General features: G+C 35.6%; 1 protein-coding gene across 4 annotated transcripts; it reads left to right on the plus strand.

The window, feature by feature from the left end:
* Positions 1-2,855: 2,855 nt before the first annotated feature.
* Positions 2,856-15,387, plus strand: LOC128030622 (metalloreductase STEAP4-like). Of its 4 annotated transcripts, none has more exons than XM_052618392.1 (6): positions 2,970-3,302; positions 3,718-4,172; positions 6,027-6,554; positions 8,158-8,322; positions 8,574-8,873; positions 14,407-15,387. In XM_052618392.1, the coding sequence occupies exons 2-5, from the start codon at positions 3,720-3,722 to the stop codon at positions 8,847-8,849; spliced, it is 1,422 nt and encodes a 473-aa protein (XP_052474352.1). In that variant the 5' UTR covers positions 2,970-3,302; positions 3,718-3,719; the 3' UTR covers positions 8,850-8,873; positions 14,407-15,387. The 4 variants fall into 4 exon arrangements, with proteins under 4 accessions (XP_052474351.1, XP_052474352.1, XP_052474354.1 ...); XM_052618394.1 differs by lacking the exon at positions 14,407-15,387 and adding an exon at positions 10,469-12,513; XM_052618391.1 differs by lacking the exon at positions 14,407-15,387 and having other exon boundaries at positions 2,856-3,302; positions 8,574-9,771.
* Positions 15,388-17,048: the final 1,661 nt, after the last annotated feature.

Consider the following 17,048-nt stretch of genomic DNA (forward strand, 5'->3'; position numbering starts at 1 on the left):
TCAGAGAGTAAAATGCCCCCATGTTTCTTCTCATTCTTTTTATGTAAATCCGTCCCATCACGTCATCATTCTCAAATGAGTAAATATCATCCGTGTGATTACTCTTCAGATGCAATAATGCCATCACACACTGTTTGGTAGCAGTGGATTAAAATTAAAGAATGCATTTGGATGATGTCACATTCTGTATTTAATGAACCAAATAAACCCCAGATTTCAACACAGGAGGAGAGGAGGAGAGCAGGAAATGCTCTGAGCTGTGAGGTGCCAAAGAGGGTTGTGGGACTGGGACATGACCTTAAATATTCCAGCTTCTGAATGCCAAATACATCTGTTTGTGTGTGACAGAGAGAGAGAGAGAGAGAGAGAGGAGAAGAAATTGTTCAAAATCTGCTTTAATGTCTTTAAATGAACAAGTTTTCAAAAAAAAAATTAGGGTGAATCGGTTGAAATGATCGTTAAAATATATTACACAAAAATCACATCCCCAGGTATTTGTAACCAGAACTAATGTATACTTTTGTACAATGAAACATTACTAAAGTTAGGGGCTAAAAATGGTGCTGTAAGCCAGTGCTGTAATGACTTCTGGTCACTATGAAAATTGTCTTGCCTTTGTGCTCACATGTATGAAGAATTCTCCTTGAAAAATGTTACCCTGTAACTTCTGCATAAAACCATTAGCCTTCCATTTCTATCCTTGGTTCACCAGGCATCATAAAAAAGAAAAAACATTTCTTTCTTCATCTGCAGTAACTATCACTGCTGTACTTCTGCACTTCCTGTTGACAACTACTGATTTTTTTGGCAAGTGTCCTCCAAATACCATATTTGCCCTTTTTTTTATTTTATTTTTTTATTACACTGTTTTCATTTCTGTATGATTCTAGATGCAAATGAAAAGATCTATTCATGGCTGGGAGAGCTAGAAGGCTGAGACTGTATTTAATGTCTGAGTTCACATACTGTAGACAGACCATGTTCCAATTTAGAGTTTGGAATGGTTAACAGCGAATTTCAGATGTTTTCTTTTCGGACAAGTTTTCTGAATGATTCTCACCACCACTAATAAATCCAACCATGAATGCATGCATCCCTCAAAAAAAAAAAGAAAGAAACACTTTGACACATGATGATGAATGTAATGCAACACTCAAAATTTCAACATTGAGAAACAGTCTACTTTTACAGGAATATTCTGGGTTCAGTACAAAGTATGTTCTGATTAAAAGCATTTTAGGCACTGTCACAGTCCCCAGTCCATTCATTCTCCTCAGTTGCCAGCTCTGTGCACAGGAATTTCCCAGGATTTCCCAGGATCCCTTCTTGTCAGCACCTGCACTCAGTCAGCCATACCACACCTGCCATAGATGATCTCATCAAGACCTGTATAAAGCCCGGCTCACACTATGTGATTTTGGCCATGATTTGGTCATCTGAGACAAATCTTCTATAATCCTAGGTTAAAATCTGTATTCTTTGATCATTAGTTTGACATGTTTACCGACAGCCGATTAAGGGCCGTTGCGATCTCATTTTAGCTTCAACGGACATCTGGCAGTGGCAGAAGATTTGGTGCACAGTCCTGCAGTATGACATCTCCTACGACGAACGTTAAACTGGCTTCGTTTTTTAAGACAAGCCATGATCAGAATTAATGTTAGACATTTCTTCTAAGCGCATAAACTCCTGCGATCTCGTCCACGTCTCACGCAATTAATGATTCGTTGCCTTTGCTATGATAAACACCGGTTGCGCTGCTGTTTTCATGTGGGTGTGTAGTGCTGCCTGCACTATTCTGCATAAATACGCCGGTATTGCAGACAATCACGCACTTTTAATGACAGCCAACATTACAGCCTCGCATGTAAATGCCATTAATGACAGCTGAGATACCACAGTGTGACATGATCATTATGTCCGTACAGTCTGACAAGTACAATCCTAAAAAAAAAAAAATAATAATAATAATAAAAATAAATTGTACTGAATGTGGAATATTCCTTTAAAACCGCAACTGTACATATCTGTACATCTGTACATTTTAACACACCAACCTTGTGCATACCTAAACCATGTGTGTTTATTTAGATCTGGGTCAACATTTCCTTTAGAAAACAATCAAATGGATTCCATTTCTCATGCTTGCATAGCATAACACACACACTCCTGTTCAGGAGAGGCACGTAGAGGGTGTCCCAGACTGCAGGTAGACACATACAGTTATAATTATAAATGACAAAGAATGAAGTCTTTCAGCTTTCAGCCAGTAGAGCAGGAGTAATAAGGAGCTACAGTCCGTGGTGTATTTCTGATCATGCAGGACTGGAGTCATGCTGTGACTGCGCCCCTTGAGTCTTAAGCCCAGTTAAGTAGCCCTAATATGAATATGAGGGGTCTGCTGATTTATTAACATCATCATAAATAATCTTCACATGCTTTTTGCTGGTAGATGACACATCTGGTGGGTTTCACAGATGGGTGGAGGTGTCCATCAGCTCATACAAGCTAGGATAACAGCATTTAATGTATCAATCAAGATTCCAGAAGCAGTATGTGACACAAGTTGTTTTTTTATGAAGCATATGAAGAAGACAAAAGCTCACTCGTTTTATGAAAAGTCCTTTTTGTGAGTTTACAAACAACAGAAAAATAGTTTTTCCTTTTAGGATTTATAGCAGAACAGAGCAGATTCAGTGCAACAAAATGTTTCTGGAGCGTCGAGATTGGCCAAGCTGCTGCGGTTATTCCACTGTTGCGCAATTTACTTCCAGGCAGACCTTGGCCTCAAAACACACAGGAAATAAATCCAAGCAGACATTATGTCCCTTTCAAAACACGCCCCCACACACACACAGACACACACACACAGTTACACTTGCTCTGGAATTTCCTCATTGGACTTTGCCAAAACAACCTCTCTCGCTTTTCCTAAACCTAAACCACCCCACTGAGCTGTGGGCAGGTCACAGGATCATAAATAAATGCCCCTCACACACTCATGCTCATAGACAGACCCGTACAGCCTTAGTCCCACAAAGAAACACCAGTGGATAAAAGAGAAATTACAGTAGAGTAATATGGACGTGTAAAAGCTGGTTTTGATGATCACATTGCATTGCCAAACAGCTTTTGGGGATATGAACACAGTTATTGGCACAGACAATTCAGAAATTCTGCAATGAAATCACACTCTAAGTCAGTGATTTCAACAGTCAGGATCTGATTCTACAAGAGGTCAGTGGATTTTTCAAAGACTGGGGCACAATTTCCTGAAAAAAACATTTCTTGCAGCTTTATCTGTGAGTATTTGTTAATTCTTCTGACATGTTTTATTTTGTTATTTAATCATTTAATTTAATTTAATTTGCTGAAATCTTTTAAAAAGTTTTTTATTTATTTAATTTGATTATTTAGCTTTTAGTTTTTTGCCTTTAGGTTGTAATAATTGTGTATTTTGCAATATATCAACCTGTGTACTTTTAAAGCAACAAAATAAACCATAAATTAACTGGTGCACCCAAATGTACTGTGTGCAGACCATAATTAAATTTGATTATACCATCATCGCCTGTGGTGGCAGAAATATAATCATCTACAGACGTAGCACTTGTGACAAATCTGAAATGAAAAGTGTAAATGGTGTTCTTTTAATGCACTTTTTTAGTGCAACTTTATTAATCTTTACTGTGTATGGTGTCATCCCTTATTTTTTAGAAATGAATTCAGACTCTGTTGCAATGACAGATCTCTTTGAAAAGATGCAGAAACCGGAGACAGTGTGCATCTTTGGAACGGGTGATTTTGGACGCTCGCTGGGGCTCCGTTTGCTCCAGTCAGGATACAGTGTTGTCTATGGATCCCGGGACCCTAAAAACTCTCTGTTGTTGCCTAAGGGGTCAAAGGTCATGACTCATGCAGCAGCAGCTTGTGAAGCTCATGTGGTGTTCGTGGCTGTGCAAAGGGAGCACTATGGATTTTTGAGCTCCATGGTTTCAGATCTTGAAGGAAAGGTGCTGGTAGATGTCAGCAATAATCTCAAGAGGGGTCTGTACCCAGAGTCCAATGCAGAATACCTGAGCAGGCTGGTTCCAGGGGCAACGGTAGTCAAAGCCTTCAACACCATCTCTGCCTGGGCACTGCAGTCTGGAGGACTAGATGCCAACAGACAGGTAAAACACACACATGAACACACTTCAGTCAGGTGGATAGAATATACTAATAGCCAGGTAAAACATAGAAATAAATGTAAACAAGTAAATAAATATTTATTTATGCTTCTACACATTTTGTTCAGACGAAGCATACAAAACTATAAAATAAGTGAGAGAAAATGATTAAGACCCATGCATCAGTCCCCAAATTTTGCAAAATGTTGTTAATCATTTAAGCAGCAAATGGCTAAGCACAGAGAAGTTGTTTGCAACAGAGCTGTTTAACGTTTATTGAATCAAGCTTAACAGACTGTCTCACAAAACAGCCTTGAATGAAGGTGTTTGTATGAGCTTTTGTCATTATAATACGAACAAAAAGACAAATCAGACATGACAAGTGGCACACCGCTGCACTTCATATTTGTTCTCTTCATCTCTACTGAAAGGCAGCTGGATGACATGCATCATCCAACAAAAAACAAACTGCGTTTCTACACAGTACAAAAGAGCCATTAATGTATGTATTAATGTCTGTGTCCAAGTCATAATGCTCTGTTTTAGCAGTTCATTGTTCGTGAAATGATGCAAGCATCTCCCTCTAAGCAATAGAGTCTTTTTGTAGGAGAATCATATTTACATCAGCAGGTGGTGGTTGAGAGATCCGGCAAACTATTATTATCACTATGTTAGTGCGTATGTTCTTTGACACCTGTTTGTGTGTTTCTCAAATAAAAATGAATAGTCACACCTGGACAAGCATTCTATTTGTTATTATTTCTCATTTTGATTATAATTTTTTTTTTTTTTTTTCTAAAGGCCAACTGTGACAACATATTTTATTGGTTAGGCCCAGACTGCGCCTTGCTGTGAACTAAATTTTATTCTCAGAGGATATTTCACTGCTGTCCGAAACTATTAACGGTGCACTTTGTAAGAGAAGGTTGTGTAGGTCAACAGAATGAAAACAAAAATAATCCAAACACTTGAAAATAATTTGCTGCACGAGTACTTTTTGTTGTTATACTTTACAATAAGTTAAACATTAGGTACCTGTATCATGAACTATGAACGACTTAGGCTACCGTTTAGAATTTACAGATATAACATTGTTAATTGTTCATTCATAATAAATCAAAGTCCAGTTAAACTTTAAATCTTAAGAATCTATGAATGTATGTAAAAATTAGTGCTGTCAAACGATTAATCGAGATTAATCGCATCTAAAATAAAAAGGTTTTGTTTAATGTGTATATTTATTAAGTATAAATAAATACAAACACATGCATGTATATATTATGTATTAATATGTTGTTATACATTAAATTTATTTATATATAATACAAAATATAAGAATATAAATCTATAAATGCATAAATGTAAATATTTTCAAAATATATACTGAATGTGTGTGTGTGTGTGTGTTTATATATACATAATAAATATACACAGTAAATATACATATATAATGTAAACTAAAACTTTTATTTTGTATGCGATTAATCGCGATTAATTGTTTGACAACACTAGTAAAAATTAACATTAAATATGATTAAATGAAGATTAAATGTGCACTTAGATTTTCCATTACTTAATGAAAAAAAAACCTTAATTGTTCAAAACAATGTGTTCCTGCCTTTAACCTGATTTACTAAGACAAGCTTACAGTAAGCAACCAATCAGATTATGCAAGATTATGCACTATGCAAGTAACTTGCAATTTTTTGTTTGAATGTCCGTTTTGTTAGTATCAGGTGAATGTTAAATAATATTACATAACAATAAATCTGTAGTCTGGAGTAAATTAAATTAGTTTTCTATAACATATTAAATTGCATACATTGTTTTTCTTTTTCTTCCTCATCATTTGATTAGGTACTTCTCTGTGGAGACCGTTCTGATGCTAAACAGCAATTGATGGACATTGCTCAAAGTCTCGGTTTCACTGCTGTGGACAGAGGCTCCCTCCGGGTGGCTGCTGATTTAGAAGATCTGCCATTGCAACTCTTCCCTCTCTGGAGACTTCCTCTCAACATCGCCATTTGTTTAACAGCTTTCATATTCTTCTACGCGCTCACAAGAGATGTTATCTATGAGCGTGTTACCAATGGTAAAGACATTGCTTTTCGAATAATGATCTCGCTGGCCAACAAGGCCTTTCCCATCGTTTCTCTGGTGATGCTGTCCCTCTGTTACCTGCCGGGCGCGATGGCTGGATTTCTGCAACTATATAATGGCACCAAGTACCGTCGCTTCCCTGATTGGTTGGATCGCTGGATGCTGTGCAGGAAGCAGCTAGGTCTACTAGCGCTGGCCTTCGGTTTTCTGCATGTTCTCTACACTTTAGTTATACCCATCAGATACTATGTACGCTACAGGATAAATGTCTATACTATATCACTGGTAAGTTAAATACTTTTAAAAAACACTATTCTTGTAGTTCATTTACCACCAAAAAAACACTTTAAAATCACTACTAAATCAAAATTAATGTTCTTTAAATCAAAACAAAAATCTTTCCCTATTTGATAGGCTTGCATAGGTTAATACTGGTATTATTGTGAAAATTGCTTCTTTCTTTAGAAAAAAAGTTTATTTCTTTAGAAAAAAAATCAAAAGCATAAAGAATTATCTGCTCTACAATTGCTCTCACTGTACTTTGTCAGACATACAGTGATCGGTCTATGCATCTTGAACAAGCCTGCATAGTTTTGCATAACATGTAAGTGAATTTGGGGGCAACAGACCTAGATAGGGGTCCGCTAGGGATACAATCCTTTTAGGTAGGGACGTGTTTTTTTCGGTGATTTTAAATATTAATAGAGTTTCTCAGAAATTATTTAATGCACATTTATAAAAAAATACAATCCAATAAATTTAGATCCTGGCTGATGTCAATATGGAGCATACGCCCACTTTATAAGAACCAACAAATTCCTGAGTTAATTAAATTAAGTCCCACCCTTATTTTTATTTTTTTATTTTTTTTTTATTCTTGTTTAAGATCCTGTTTCACTAATAAATAATGTCATATTACTAAAGTGAAGTGAGTGTTTGATGAATTTACAGCTTGTAGTTTACTACAGGCAGGGTTGGGCAAAGAGACATCAAAATGTATCTTTATAAAAAATGCCAACTACATTCATTTTTATTTTATCAAAATAAAATGCAAAGTACAGCAGCCACACCAAAATCAAATTAAACTGCCTTATAAAAAAAAGAAAAGAAAAAAAAAAACTTTTACAACGGAGCATGACATTTCTTTAAAAACCTTCCATCAATCGGCCTATTTGATCTATCCCTTCACCATTATACTGACAATTTTTGATAGCAACTGCTTTTCTCTGCCTGAGTCATGCAATAAATCTGACATATGCAACCAGAGAACAGAATAGATTAGTTTTAAAGTAACCAACATTTTAATCAACAGTTTGCAAATGACTCATAATTGTATCCTAATTTAGTTGGTGTTTGGTAACGAAGGGCCTACTTTGCATCGGCAACCTTGACTTAATGACAAACAAGTCCTACTAGAAAGCTACTGTACTACAATATTTAGCAAATCAAATATTTATTTATCAATCACTAAAAACCTATTTAGAAGTTGAAAACAAACATTTTTGCATTACAATATTATTAAACAATCAAGGAGTATTAACCCGACTCCAACCAGTGAATCAATTGAGAGCCATAGAAGTATAAAGGACACATATACACTTACAATAAGTGCAATTGCACCAAGCACATCATCTATGCTTGCTAAATCTTAAATTTGTTCGAATACACATTACACTTGATTTTTTGACAAAGGCTTTAAAATACAAAATAGTACTTTGTATTTCAAATGTGTATTTTGAATAGATTTGAAATACTTCCCATCCCTGACAAGCTACATCAAAGCTGTAAAAAAGGTGTGCACATCTGCCCAGATTAAAACAAAGACACACACACACACAATTTGTAAACTGAAAGTAAAACTAGCAAACTAACTCATGGTGTTTTGCAGGTAAAAGATAATACAACCTATGAGTTTGACAACACGGCAGCCTGGCGTTATGACTCCTACTACTCCATGGGAATTCTTGGATTTGGGCTGTTTGTCCTACTAGGAATTACATCCCTTCCATCTGTGAGCAATTCCCTAAACTGGAGGGAGTTCAGTTTCGTACAGGTATTACACTGACAGTCTGTGGAAATGTATCAGTTTTTAGTGTCACATGAGAATAATTTATTAATTATTTTAGAAAGTAAAATATGGACAATTATTTCTTATTTCTTGTTTAGTTATAGCTGAAAGATATCTATTATATTAGATTAGTATATATATTCACAGCTTTGATCAGAACAAATGTATCCAGTAGGTTTTCAAAGAGGAACATTGACAATGATGTTTGATTATGATTTTTCTTCATTCCGTTACAGTCTAAACTAGGCTACATCACCCTGCTGCTCTGTACTGCTCACACATTTCTGTATGGCTGGGACAGATTTTTGAAACCTTCATCATATAGGTGGTGGATGCCTCCAGCATACATGTTGTCTCTGGTGGTCCCCTGTGTGGTCCTGATTCTAAAGCTTATCCTGATCACTCCATGCGTGGACAGCAAGGTCACCCGTATCCGTCAAGGCTGGGAGAGACAGGGCAAGACTTTAGCAAACGGCAGAGATACAAAGACAAACCAACCACTCATGGCGTAACCATCTTTAAACTTCATGAAAACTGTGAGTTGGACTTGCCGCATACTCTACTAATGATAGTGTTTTAAAATGGTTCAATGAAAAAGGCTGCAATGGAAAAAGTGCAGAGAACTGAGACTAAATTGAGCAATTGACTTTGGACTTGACTTGGACTCAAAATTAAAGACAACATACATCTTTCGGTCTACAAGAAAGGAGAAATATTTCCTCTTACTACAGGCATTGGGCCTTCATTGGCATTCATTAAATATTCGTAAATATATGAGTAAATTCTAATTAATTTACGAGTAAAAAAGACCTTCCCAAAAATTCTTCTCCAGATTCACAAATACTCTGTAAAGTTCAGATTTGATCTTTAAATTTGTGCTTGTTTTTGAGTTAGCATATTCACTGCATATTGAATTACATCTACACAAATTATGGTGTGGATTCCTTTGAACTCTATTCTCAGGTTTAGCAAGTTATATTGTATAAATACATAAGAGACTAATAGGCTATATGTCTAACAATAAATTGAAAATTAACATGAGTTTTTAGCTAGCGGACATAATGCATGTTGCTCTTCTGAAAACGACCAGCTGGTGGTGCTTGAGAGAGCTTTGGAGGCACTGCATTTTTCTGGAGTGACGCTTTGTTTGCTATTATTTGGAATATTCGTGGCAGTAACATTTTATGAGTATCTTATTTTGAAGAATATTGGTGAATATAAAAATGCAGTAACCAGCAATATTAACTTCCCCATTGTTGTGTTGTACAAGTACGATGGTTGGTCAATGTAGTGTTTGTCCCGCCCCTCCTCCACTGTGATTGGACGGCTGTGTAAAAAAAGGGACAGTGACGAGCTCTGCATTCTACCAAATGTAAAAGAGTAAAAAATGACAGTACAAATTAGCTTGTTAAATATCAATATAATACATAAAAATGCAGTGTCATCAGTTTGTCTAAAAGAATACAAAACATTTGAATGTTTTATGCACCATTGACACATGCTAGGGAGCAGGTGCAAATTTATTTCGTACTAACTAACATTTTCAAAATATGCACTTTTTCATGAATCCGAAAAATTAATGAAAACGACTTTCTGTATGATTTACAAGAAAAAAATTCTGCTCGTGTTTTTTGGGAGGCCAAATGGTCCCTACTTTGGCAACTGATAATGAATACAATATTCATTTTATAAGATAATAGGTGCTAACAGTAGCCACTGAATGATTCTGATTAATTCAAGGATTCATTAAAATCCCCTTAATTTAGAATCAAAACAAGTTATCTTCATGAATATTTCATTGCAGTCACTCCAACGATTCGTTCAAAACACTGATTCATTCAGTAACACTGATTCAGATATTCCCTACTGCACAACCCACGTGTGTGTGTGTGTGTGTGTGTGTGTGTGTAGTGCATCACAACACAAACAATCTATATCATCTGTGTTCATGTTAGAAAGCGTCAATGCCCTTTATAGTATACAAAGGCAGCAATGATGGGGCTGTTACTTGTCTCTTTTATTACCTGCTTCCTCTGGGCTATTTCCTCTCAAGAGCCCCCCAGTGGGCTTTTCCCTTTAGATATTATCGATCCAAAACTGAGCAGCAACTTACTTCTTGATCTTTTTCTAGGTCTGGGCTTTCCTGTCTGCTCATCTTTCTCTCTCTTGTGAAGTATAAAGGAACTGTCAATCACATTGGCATTCACTGGTGGACGCTGGTCCTTTCTGTTTAGTGCTTTTATGAAGAATTGCAGGCTGCTAAGAGTGTAGCTTAGACAAAAATAGTAAGACTCATTTTATGACTAATATTTCTGAAAACCTGTGGGCGCACCTTTGAAGAAAAATAATAACTTCACTTATTCAGAACACAACAGTCAGTGTGTTTATCAATAATTATTGGATATTCACTTTGATTTTATTTGTTTATGACATATATATAAAATTACAAAAAAAGTCATAGCACTCTGAAATTTATATTTGCATTATTTAAAAAATAATTATTATTATGCATGAAAATTTGGAAGGTCTTATTAGTCATCACTAGCAAAATCATGCTGAAAACACATTTCAAATAAAACTGTTTGTATCTGTTTGGACAAATTAAGGAACACTTTATTGGTTTTATTGAATTTTGTTGAATGCAATCAAGATGTTTGATCAGGTTTTAGGCATCATAAACTGTCCCTCCTCCCTTGTTATAACTAAATTACAGATGCATATCTAATATCCACTTCTGGTTTAACCAGTTATAATTACTTATAAATATAATTCAATTTTGAGCTAATTTGCTACATACACACACACACACACACACATACATATATATTAGTGCTGTCAAAATTAGCGCGTTAACGCATTCGATTAATTTGAAATATTTAACGCGTTAAAATAAAATAACGCAATTAACGCGGTTGCAGTTTTTTTTATTTCCAGTTGTGGCCTATGTGTGTTCAACGTGCAAAGAAATATGGATAAGACCAAGGAAGGACTTTTAGACGGAAAGTTTCAGTATAAAACTCTGCCGGATTACTCTTCAGTCTGCCACAAGAAACATTACTCTTCATTTAGTCTGCCACAAGAAACAGCAACATTAAAATCATGAACTCAAATGTCATTGTTTAAAAAAAAAAAAAAAAAACAATGACTGTAACAGTGCGTAAATCAGACCTTTCTGTAACGCTAATGTTAATAAGCTTAAACGAAAATAACGAAATAATTGTGTAGCGGAGTATTTTTTGTACACAGTGCCGCGAACTGTCAATCACTCCTGTACGCGTGCATCACTGTCCTCCTCGCAGCTGCAGCAACTTGCGCTCTCTCTCTTCATCAAGCTTTAAAACAAAAAGGGGACAAAAAGATCATATTGTCTTTGTGCATAGGCTATAGATTAATTAGATAAATGAATATCTAAATTTGTGCCTTGCCGTCTACGGTATTTTTTTAGAACTTAGAAAAAAGATGCTGCAGCCAATGAACAGCCAGCGGGGGCTGCAGGACGACTCAACCTCCGCAGACAGTTTTTAATGTTTATCAGACAATAAATACTCAAGATTTTGCTTTAGTATAACACACAACGAGTTTCACACACCTTCTCCGGCCACGTTGAGTTGTTGACACTTAACAGTGGGAAAAGCGACACATGCGCTATTCACTTGTATAACTTAAGGGTGAATGAGTAATGTAGTTTCTGCTCTCGGTGGGATGAATTAGGAAGCTTGCATTGTGAAGGGCGCTCTGAAAATCGGCAGTGCAGGTAAAAGATTAAAACCTCTATTAAAACAGATGTCCAAATGAGCGTACCGGTACGCTACAAGCAAGTTCTGGGCGCACGGAGAGGTGGCGGTACGCTCAAGAGCTATATTTGGAAGTGGCGGTACTGAGTACTGGTGCCTACAGGCCCACTTAAAGCACTGGCAATGACTATACTTTGGAATTTTTTGCAGTCCACTTAGAATTCAACATGGAAATCATTTTTGTTTTTTATTGGCATTGATTGTTTTGAAATTCAAATGGTACTTACATGCCTGTGTTTTTATTTCTGTAATAAATATGGCTTTCAAGCCAACAGTTAATTTGGAGGATATTGATGGTTTATTGCAGGTATGTTGTTTACATGAGAAAATCTGTTACAAGTTAAACAAAAATTCCAATAAACAATCATATTTTGAATTTAAATAGTTTCTTTGTCTTGAGTTTACATTAATTATTTACATTTTACATTTACATATCCAAAAAGTTTCAGTCTTTTAATTGCGATTAATCGCGATTAATCGCGATTAATTTTAAAAAAATTGTGCGATTAATTAGTTAATTTTTTTTAATCGATTGACAGCACTAATATATGTATATATATATATATATATATATATATATAAACTTAAATATTAAATATAGCTCAAATCACACTGAATGACTGTATCTTTGCTTTGACTTTTAAAACAGATTCAGAGTGGAATTATTAATGAAATTTCATTATCCATCTTAAATATCAATTGAATAATTTAAGGTAAATGATTAGCCTGCCATTAAGGACTTTCTTAGGTTCCTTAGTTATTGACCTTGCAGGATAACCATAAATAAATAAGACCAATGACAATTTTGTAGCAGTCCAAATACTTTTAATTATATCTACTGTACGTGGTCACGCAGGTTAGTGTTATCTTGTGTTGTAATGCTGTGTTTTACGTCATTTACCTAGACATATACTTTGAGACAGAAGAATTATAACTCACATATTGTACATGACAGCATCACTAATGAGATGGCAGGATGGACTTTTAATTAGAGAGATCATAATGCCATATATGATGTCATTTCTGTTTTGGTCATGAATCATATCAGAGATGAGCAGGTAGAAGAAGACAGAAGTCAAGCCTGTGGCAATGCCAAGATGAAGTCTCCAGAGTGTTAAAACTCTACCATCTCTTAGCTGCTCATAAGGAGCTTCTGTCCTAACCAAAAGTCAGTGTCCATCATTGTCTGGTCTCCACAGATACAGCTCTGACCATGGTGAAACTATGAAACTAATTTATCATCAAGCACAGTTTCAGTACACTTTAACTATGTGCTTTCACAAGAAACAATAGTCTTTTTGAATTATTTAGGCTTGAGGAAAAAGGCAAAAGAGTGTCTTTTTGAATGGAACCATGTGCCTTTTGGGACTGTGATCAAACGATCTGCAACAGACACCAAGCACAGTTGTTGTGGCCTCACCACAGACATCTCTCAGGTGATACAAAGTATCATCATAGAGGCAAAAGATGAAAGGCTGTTTGGCTTACAACTCAAAAGTGCCTGAGCACTGAGGATTCTGTGAGCATCTGTGTTTGTCTCTGTTACCTGTGTATATTTCCTCAAAAAATTCAGCTCTTCTCTTGCAGAATGTAGCTGGTCCCATGTCATAGCATACATTTAAAAGCAGCTAGAATACAGCATCCTTGCTCCTCTTCCCCCCACCCCAGCCACACACACACAACTCTCTCTATTGCACACACACCGACCCCTGTGACTACATCACATTGTAATCTATTCTGGATTCCATGCAGACCTGCCTGTTTCATGTGATGGGTTTTCAAAAATTCTACCTCCCAAATTCACTTCCTCTCAAGCTCTCTGCAGACCAACTGCAAGTCAAAATATTGTCTATGTCGCTGAAAAGATGTTAGTTTGCTTTGACAATCATATAAAACCAGCTAGTTATGTAAACCAATATGCAAAAAAAGAAAAAGAAAAAAACCCTTTGAAGGGTATTCATAGAACAAAAAGGTTCCACCATTTGGCATTGATTGGACAAGATAGAATGTGTAGCCCCTCAGCTAATTTAATTAAATTGGCAGAAACAGAAAAACATTTTCTTGGCTTAATGATCACAGACCTGGCAGCAAAGATCAGAAGTATCTGTAGCATATCAGGTGGGATGACATGATGTTTTCTTCAAAAGCTTTTAATCTCATCAGTATTTCCTGAATAATAAAAAATGACATGCTACTGATTATGTAATTGACCCAAACTGTTCCAAAAATATTTAACCCAAAAATTCTAATTTGCTGAAAATTTACCCTCCTTCAGGCAATTCAAGATGCAGATGGGTTTGTTTCTTCATTGGATTTGCACAGATTTGGAGAAATTTAGCATTACCTGCTCACCAATGGATCCTCTGCAGTGAATGGGTGCCGTCAGAATGAGAGTTCAAACAGCTGATAAAAGAATCATAATAATCCAACAGTCTATCAATTAACATTTTGTGAAGCAAAAGGCTGTGTGTTTGTAAGAAATCAGTTATCATTAAGGTATTTTAACTTTAACCATTGCCTCCGGACAAAATACCAGTCTATAATCCATGACAAAGCTTCCTCCAGTGAAAAAGACCCACTCTTATGTTTTCTCACACCAACAACCACCAAACTAATTTGTTTAGAGCTGTTTAGCTCCAACACACCTGCCTAGAAGCTTCTACTGAGTATGAAGACCTTGATTAGATTCAGTTGTGTTTAATTAGGCTTGAAGCTAAACTGTGAAGGACAGTGTTCTCCAGGAACAGGTTTTTGGACACTCCTGCGCTATAAAGCAACATTTTGAATAGAGGACTTGTCTTTTGGCTGGAAGCAATGGTGACATTAAATGGTCTTAAAGGTGTAGTTCACACAAAAAAATCTATCATCATTCACTTACCCTCATATTGTTCCAAGACTGTATGACTTTTGTGGAAACTATTCGAGAAAAAAAAAAATCCATAAATTAAGTTAAAATCAAAGTCACTAAAACAGTAACAACACTCAAACCACAAAAGATAGTCAAACAGGTTGGGAACAAGGCTGTTGACTGATTTTAGAGGGTTTTTGGGGAATTTTTCAGCTAGTCAAGCTAAGAAATATACAAACTAGTTGGACCATCTTTAATTACTGTAAACCAGCCTAAACAAGCAAACCATCGCATAGTATATAAAATTTTTTTGGGAAGTGATAAAAGGTTCCTGCTTTTACACCTACAGTATTATTAACTATGGCTTATAATATCACATTTCTTGGAAAATAAATAAAATAAATAATACTTGTGTTTGCTGAGTTATTGTGTTGATATATGATGATGTAATTTTACCTTTGTGCCTTTCACTCATCATCTAAATACAGCACATATGCTAATATAATAAAATACAATGGATGATCAGTTAATAATCAAATACACCCCATTCTGTGTAACCAATAGCATTTATTAACATCTTTCTCACTTCGGTTCTAAAGTGGATGTACATAATGTCTGCCACTGAGGCCCATTAATGGCTTCACTTCCTTAGCCATCGAAAAAAAAGGCTACTTTTTACATGCACACTGTAGACTCCATCTACAGAGGCATTACATTCTAGAACAGCTGCTGCTCTGCAGAGGGTGTTAAAACAGCTCAAATGATCATGGGCATACTGTTCTCAAGTAAACCAGGACATCTATTCTTCTAAACACTTTCTCAGGAAAGCTAAATGCATTAAGAAGGATTTCAGTAAGCCAGCACCAACACTTTTCTGCTTCTACATCCAAATACAAGGACAGCTTACATCAAAATACCAGCAGCACACTGTTACAATGTACACAAACACTAAGGACCAATCGCATGTTCACACTCCAATAGGACTTAATTACTGACTTAAGGACTTAATTAAATTGTTTGCAAAAAGTGGCATGATTTCGCTGATCTCCAGAGTGCGACATCATTTATCCTTTGAGGAATAAGCTGTATTCTGCTGTTGTGTAGAGTGTCCTAAAATACAAATCTGAACTGTATTAGTTCTCATTTACTTGAGAAATATTTTGTAGAGTTTGTGCTGATATGGTTCTCTGATGTGTTTATAGAACTTAAAGACTGACAGCCTTTGAAAATTAATAAGGCATAGCATCACGTTTAATAACCTTGCAGAATGGTCTAATGCATGTATTTCTGAAGTTACACATTGTATCATTATTTCACAAGCTCCCATCAGTTCTAACATTTGACTGCTTATACAAACCTGCCCTTTCCATCATTAAAACTCTTCATAGGTCAACAACTAAGCAAGGCTGTTTATTTCTTTAACAGAAACCTCAGTTGACCCCAAAAAAACACTACTGAAAGAACAGTAGATAACAAAGAAAACATGATTATATTTCTTGACAGGAGGCACATATTATTCACTTAATGGGAATGACATAGATAAAGCTTGATCTAGTGGCCAAAATCCTGGATTCTTTCTTCCTAACAACATTTTTCATGATGCAAAAAAACAAAAAAAACAAACAAACAGTGGCAAAGGAGAAATATCTATAGATCTTTAGCACTTCTTCAGTTTTTGCTTACTTAAAACCTTTAAAAATAAATATTAATGTTTAATATATCACAAATCCAAGAATTATTTTCTTATCATGGCTTTCAAGTAAATGTTGATATTATGTATGATGATGTGTGATGTTATTTTTTGAAGAAAAAACGTGGATAAGCCTCGCACTAATTAAAGTCACATTGCAGCCAGTTTTTAACACATAAAATGAAATTGACTGTTCCTAAAAAAAAACACTTTGGTATAGTGTTAATGACATCGGTATTTCGTTCATTTGCAAGGTAACACTTTATAAATTTATTCTGGAGGGAAAGTTAAAAAGTTAACACTGGGAAAGTAATTAAACAAGACAATTTTAAATGCAGTGTACTATGTATTTAAAAAAGACTGACTGGTTTATGAATAG

The sequence above is a fragment of the Carassius gibelio genome, chromosome A16 (assembly GCF_023724105.1).
Source record: "Carassius gibelio isolate Cgi1373 ecotype wild population from Czech Republic chromosome A16, carGib1.2-hapl.c, whole genome shotgun sequence".
NCBI classification, from domain to species: domain Eukaryota; kingdom Metazoa; phylum Chordata; class Actinopteri; order Cypriniformes; family Cyprinidae; genus Carassius; species Carassius gibelio.

What these genes read in the sequence shown, in the direction of transcription:
- LOC128030622 (XM_052618391.1), top strand. Translation starts at nt 3,720, where the DNA reads ATGAATTCAGACTCTGTTGCAATGACAGATCTCTTTGAAAAGATGCAG. An exon ending in ATGTCTATACTATATCACTG is followed by an intron (nt 6,555 to 8,157) that starts GTAAGTTAAATA and finishes GGTGTTTTGCAG; the next exon opens with GTAAAAGATAATACAACCTA. An exon ending in GGGAGTTCAGTTTCGTACAG is followed by an intron (nt 8,323 to 8,573) that starts GTATTACACTGA and finishes ATTCCGTTACAG; the next exon opens with TCTAAACTAGGCTACATCAC.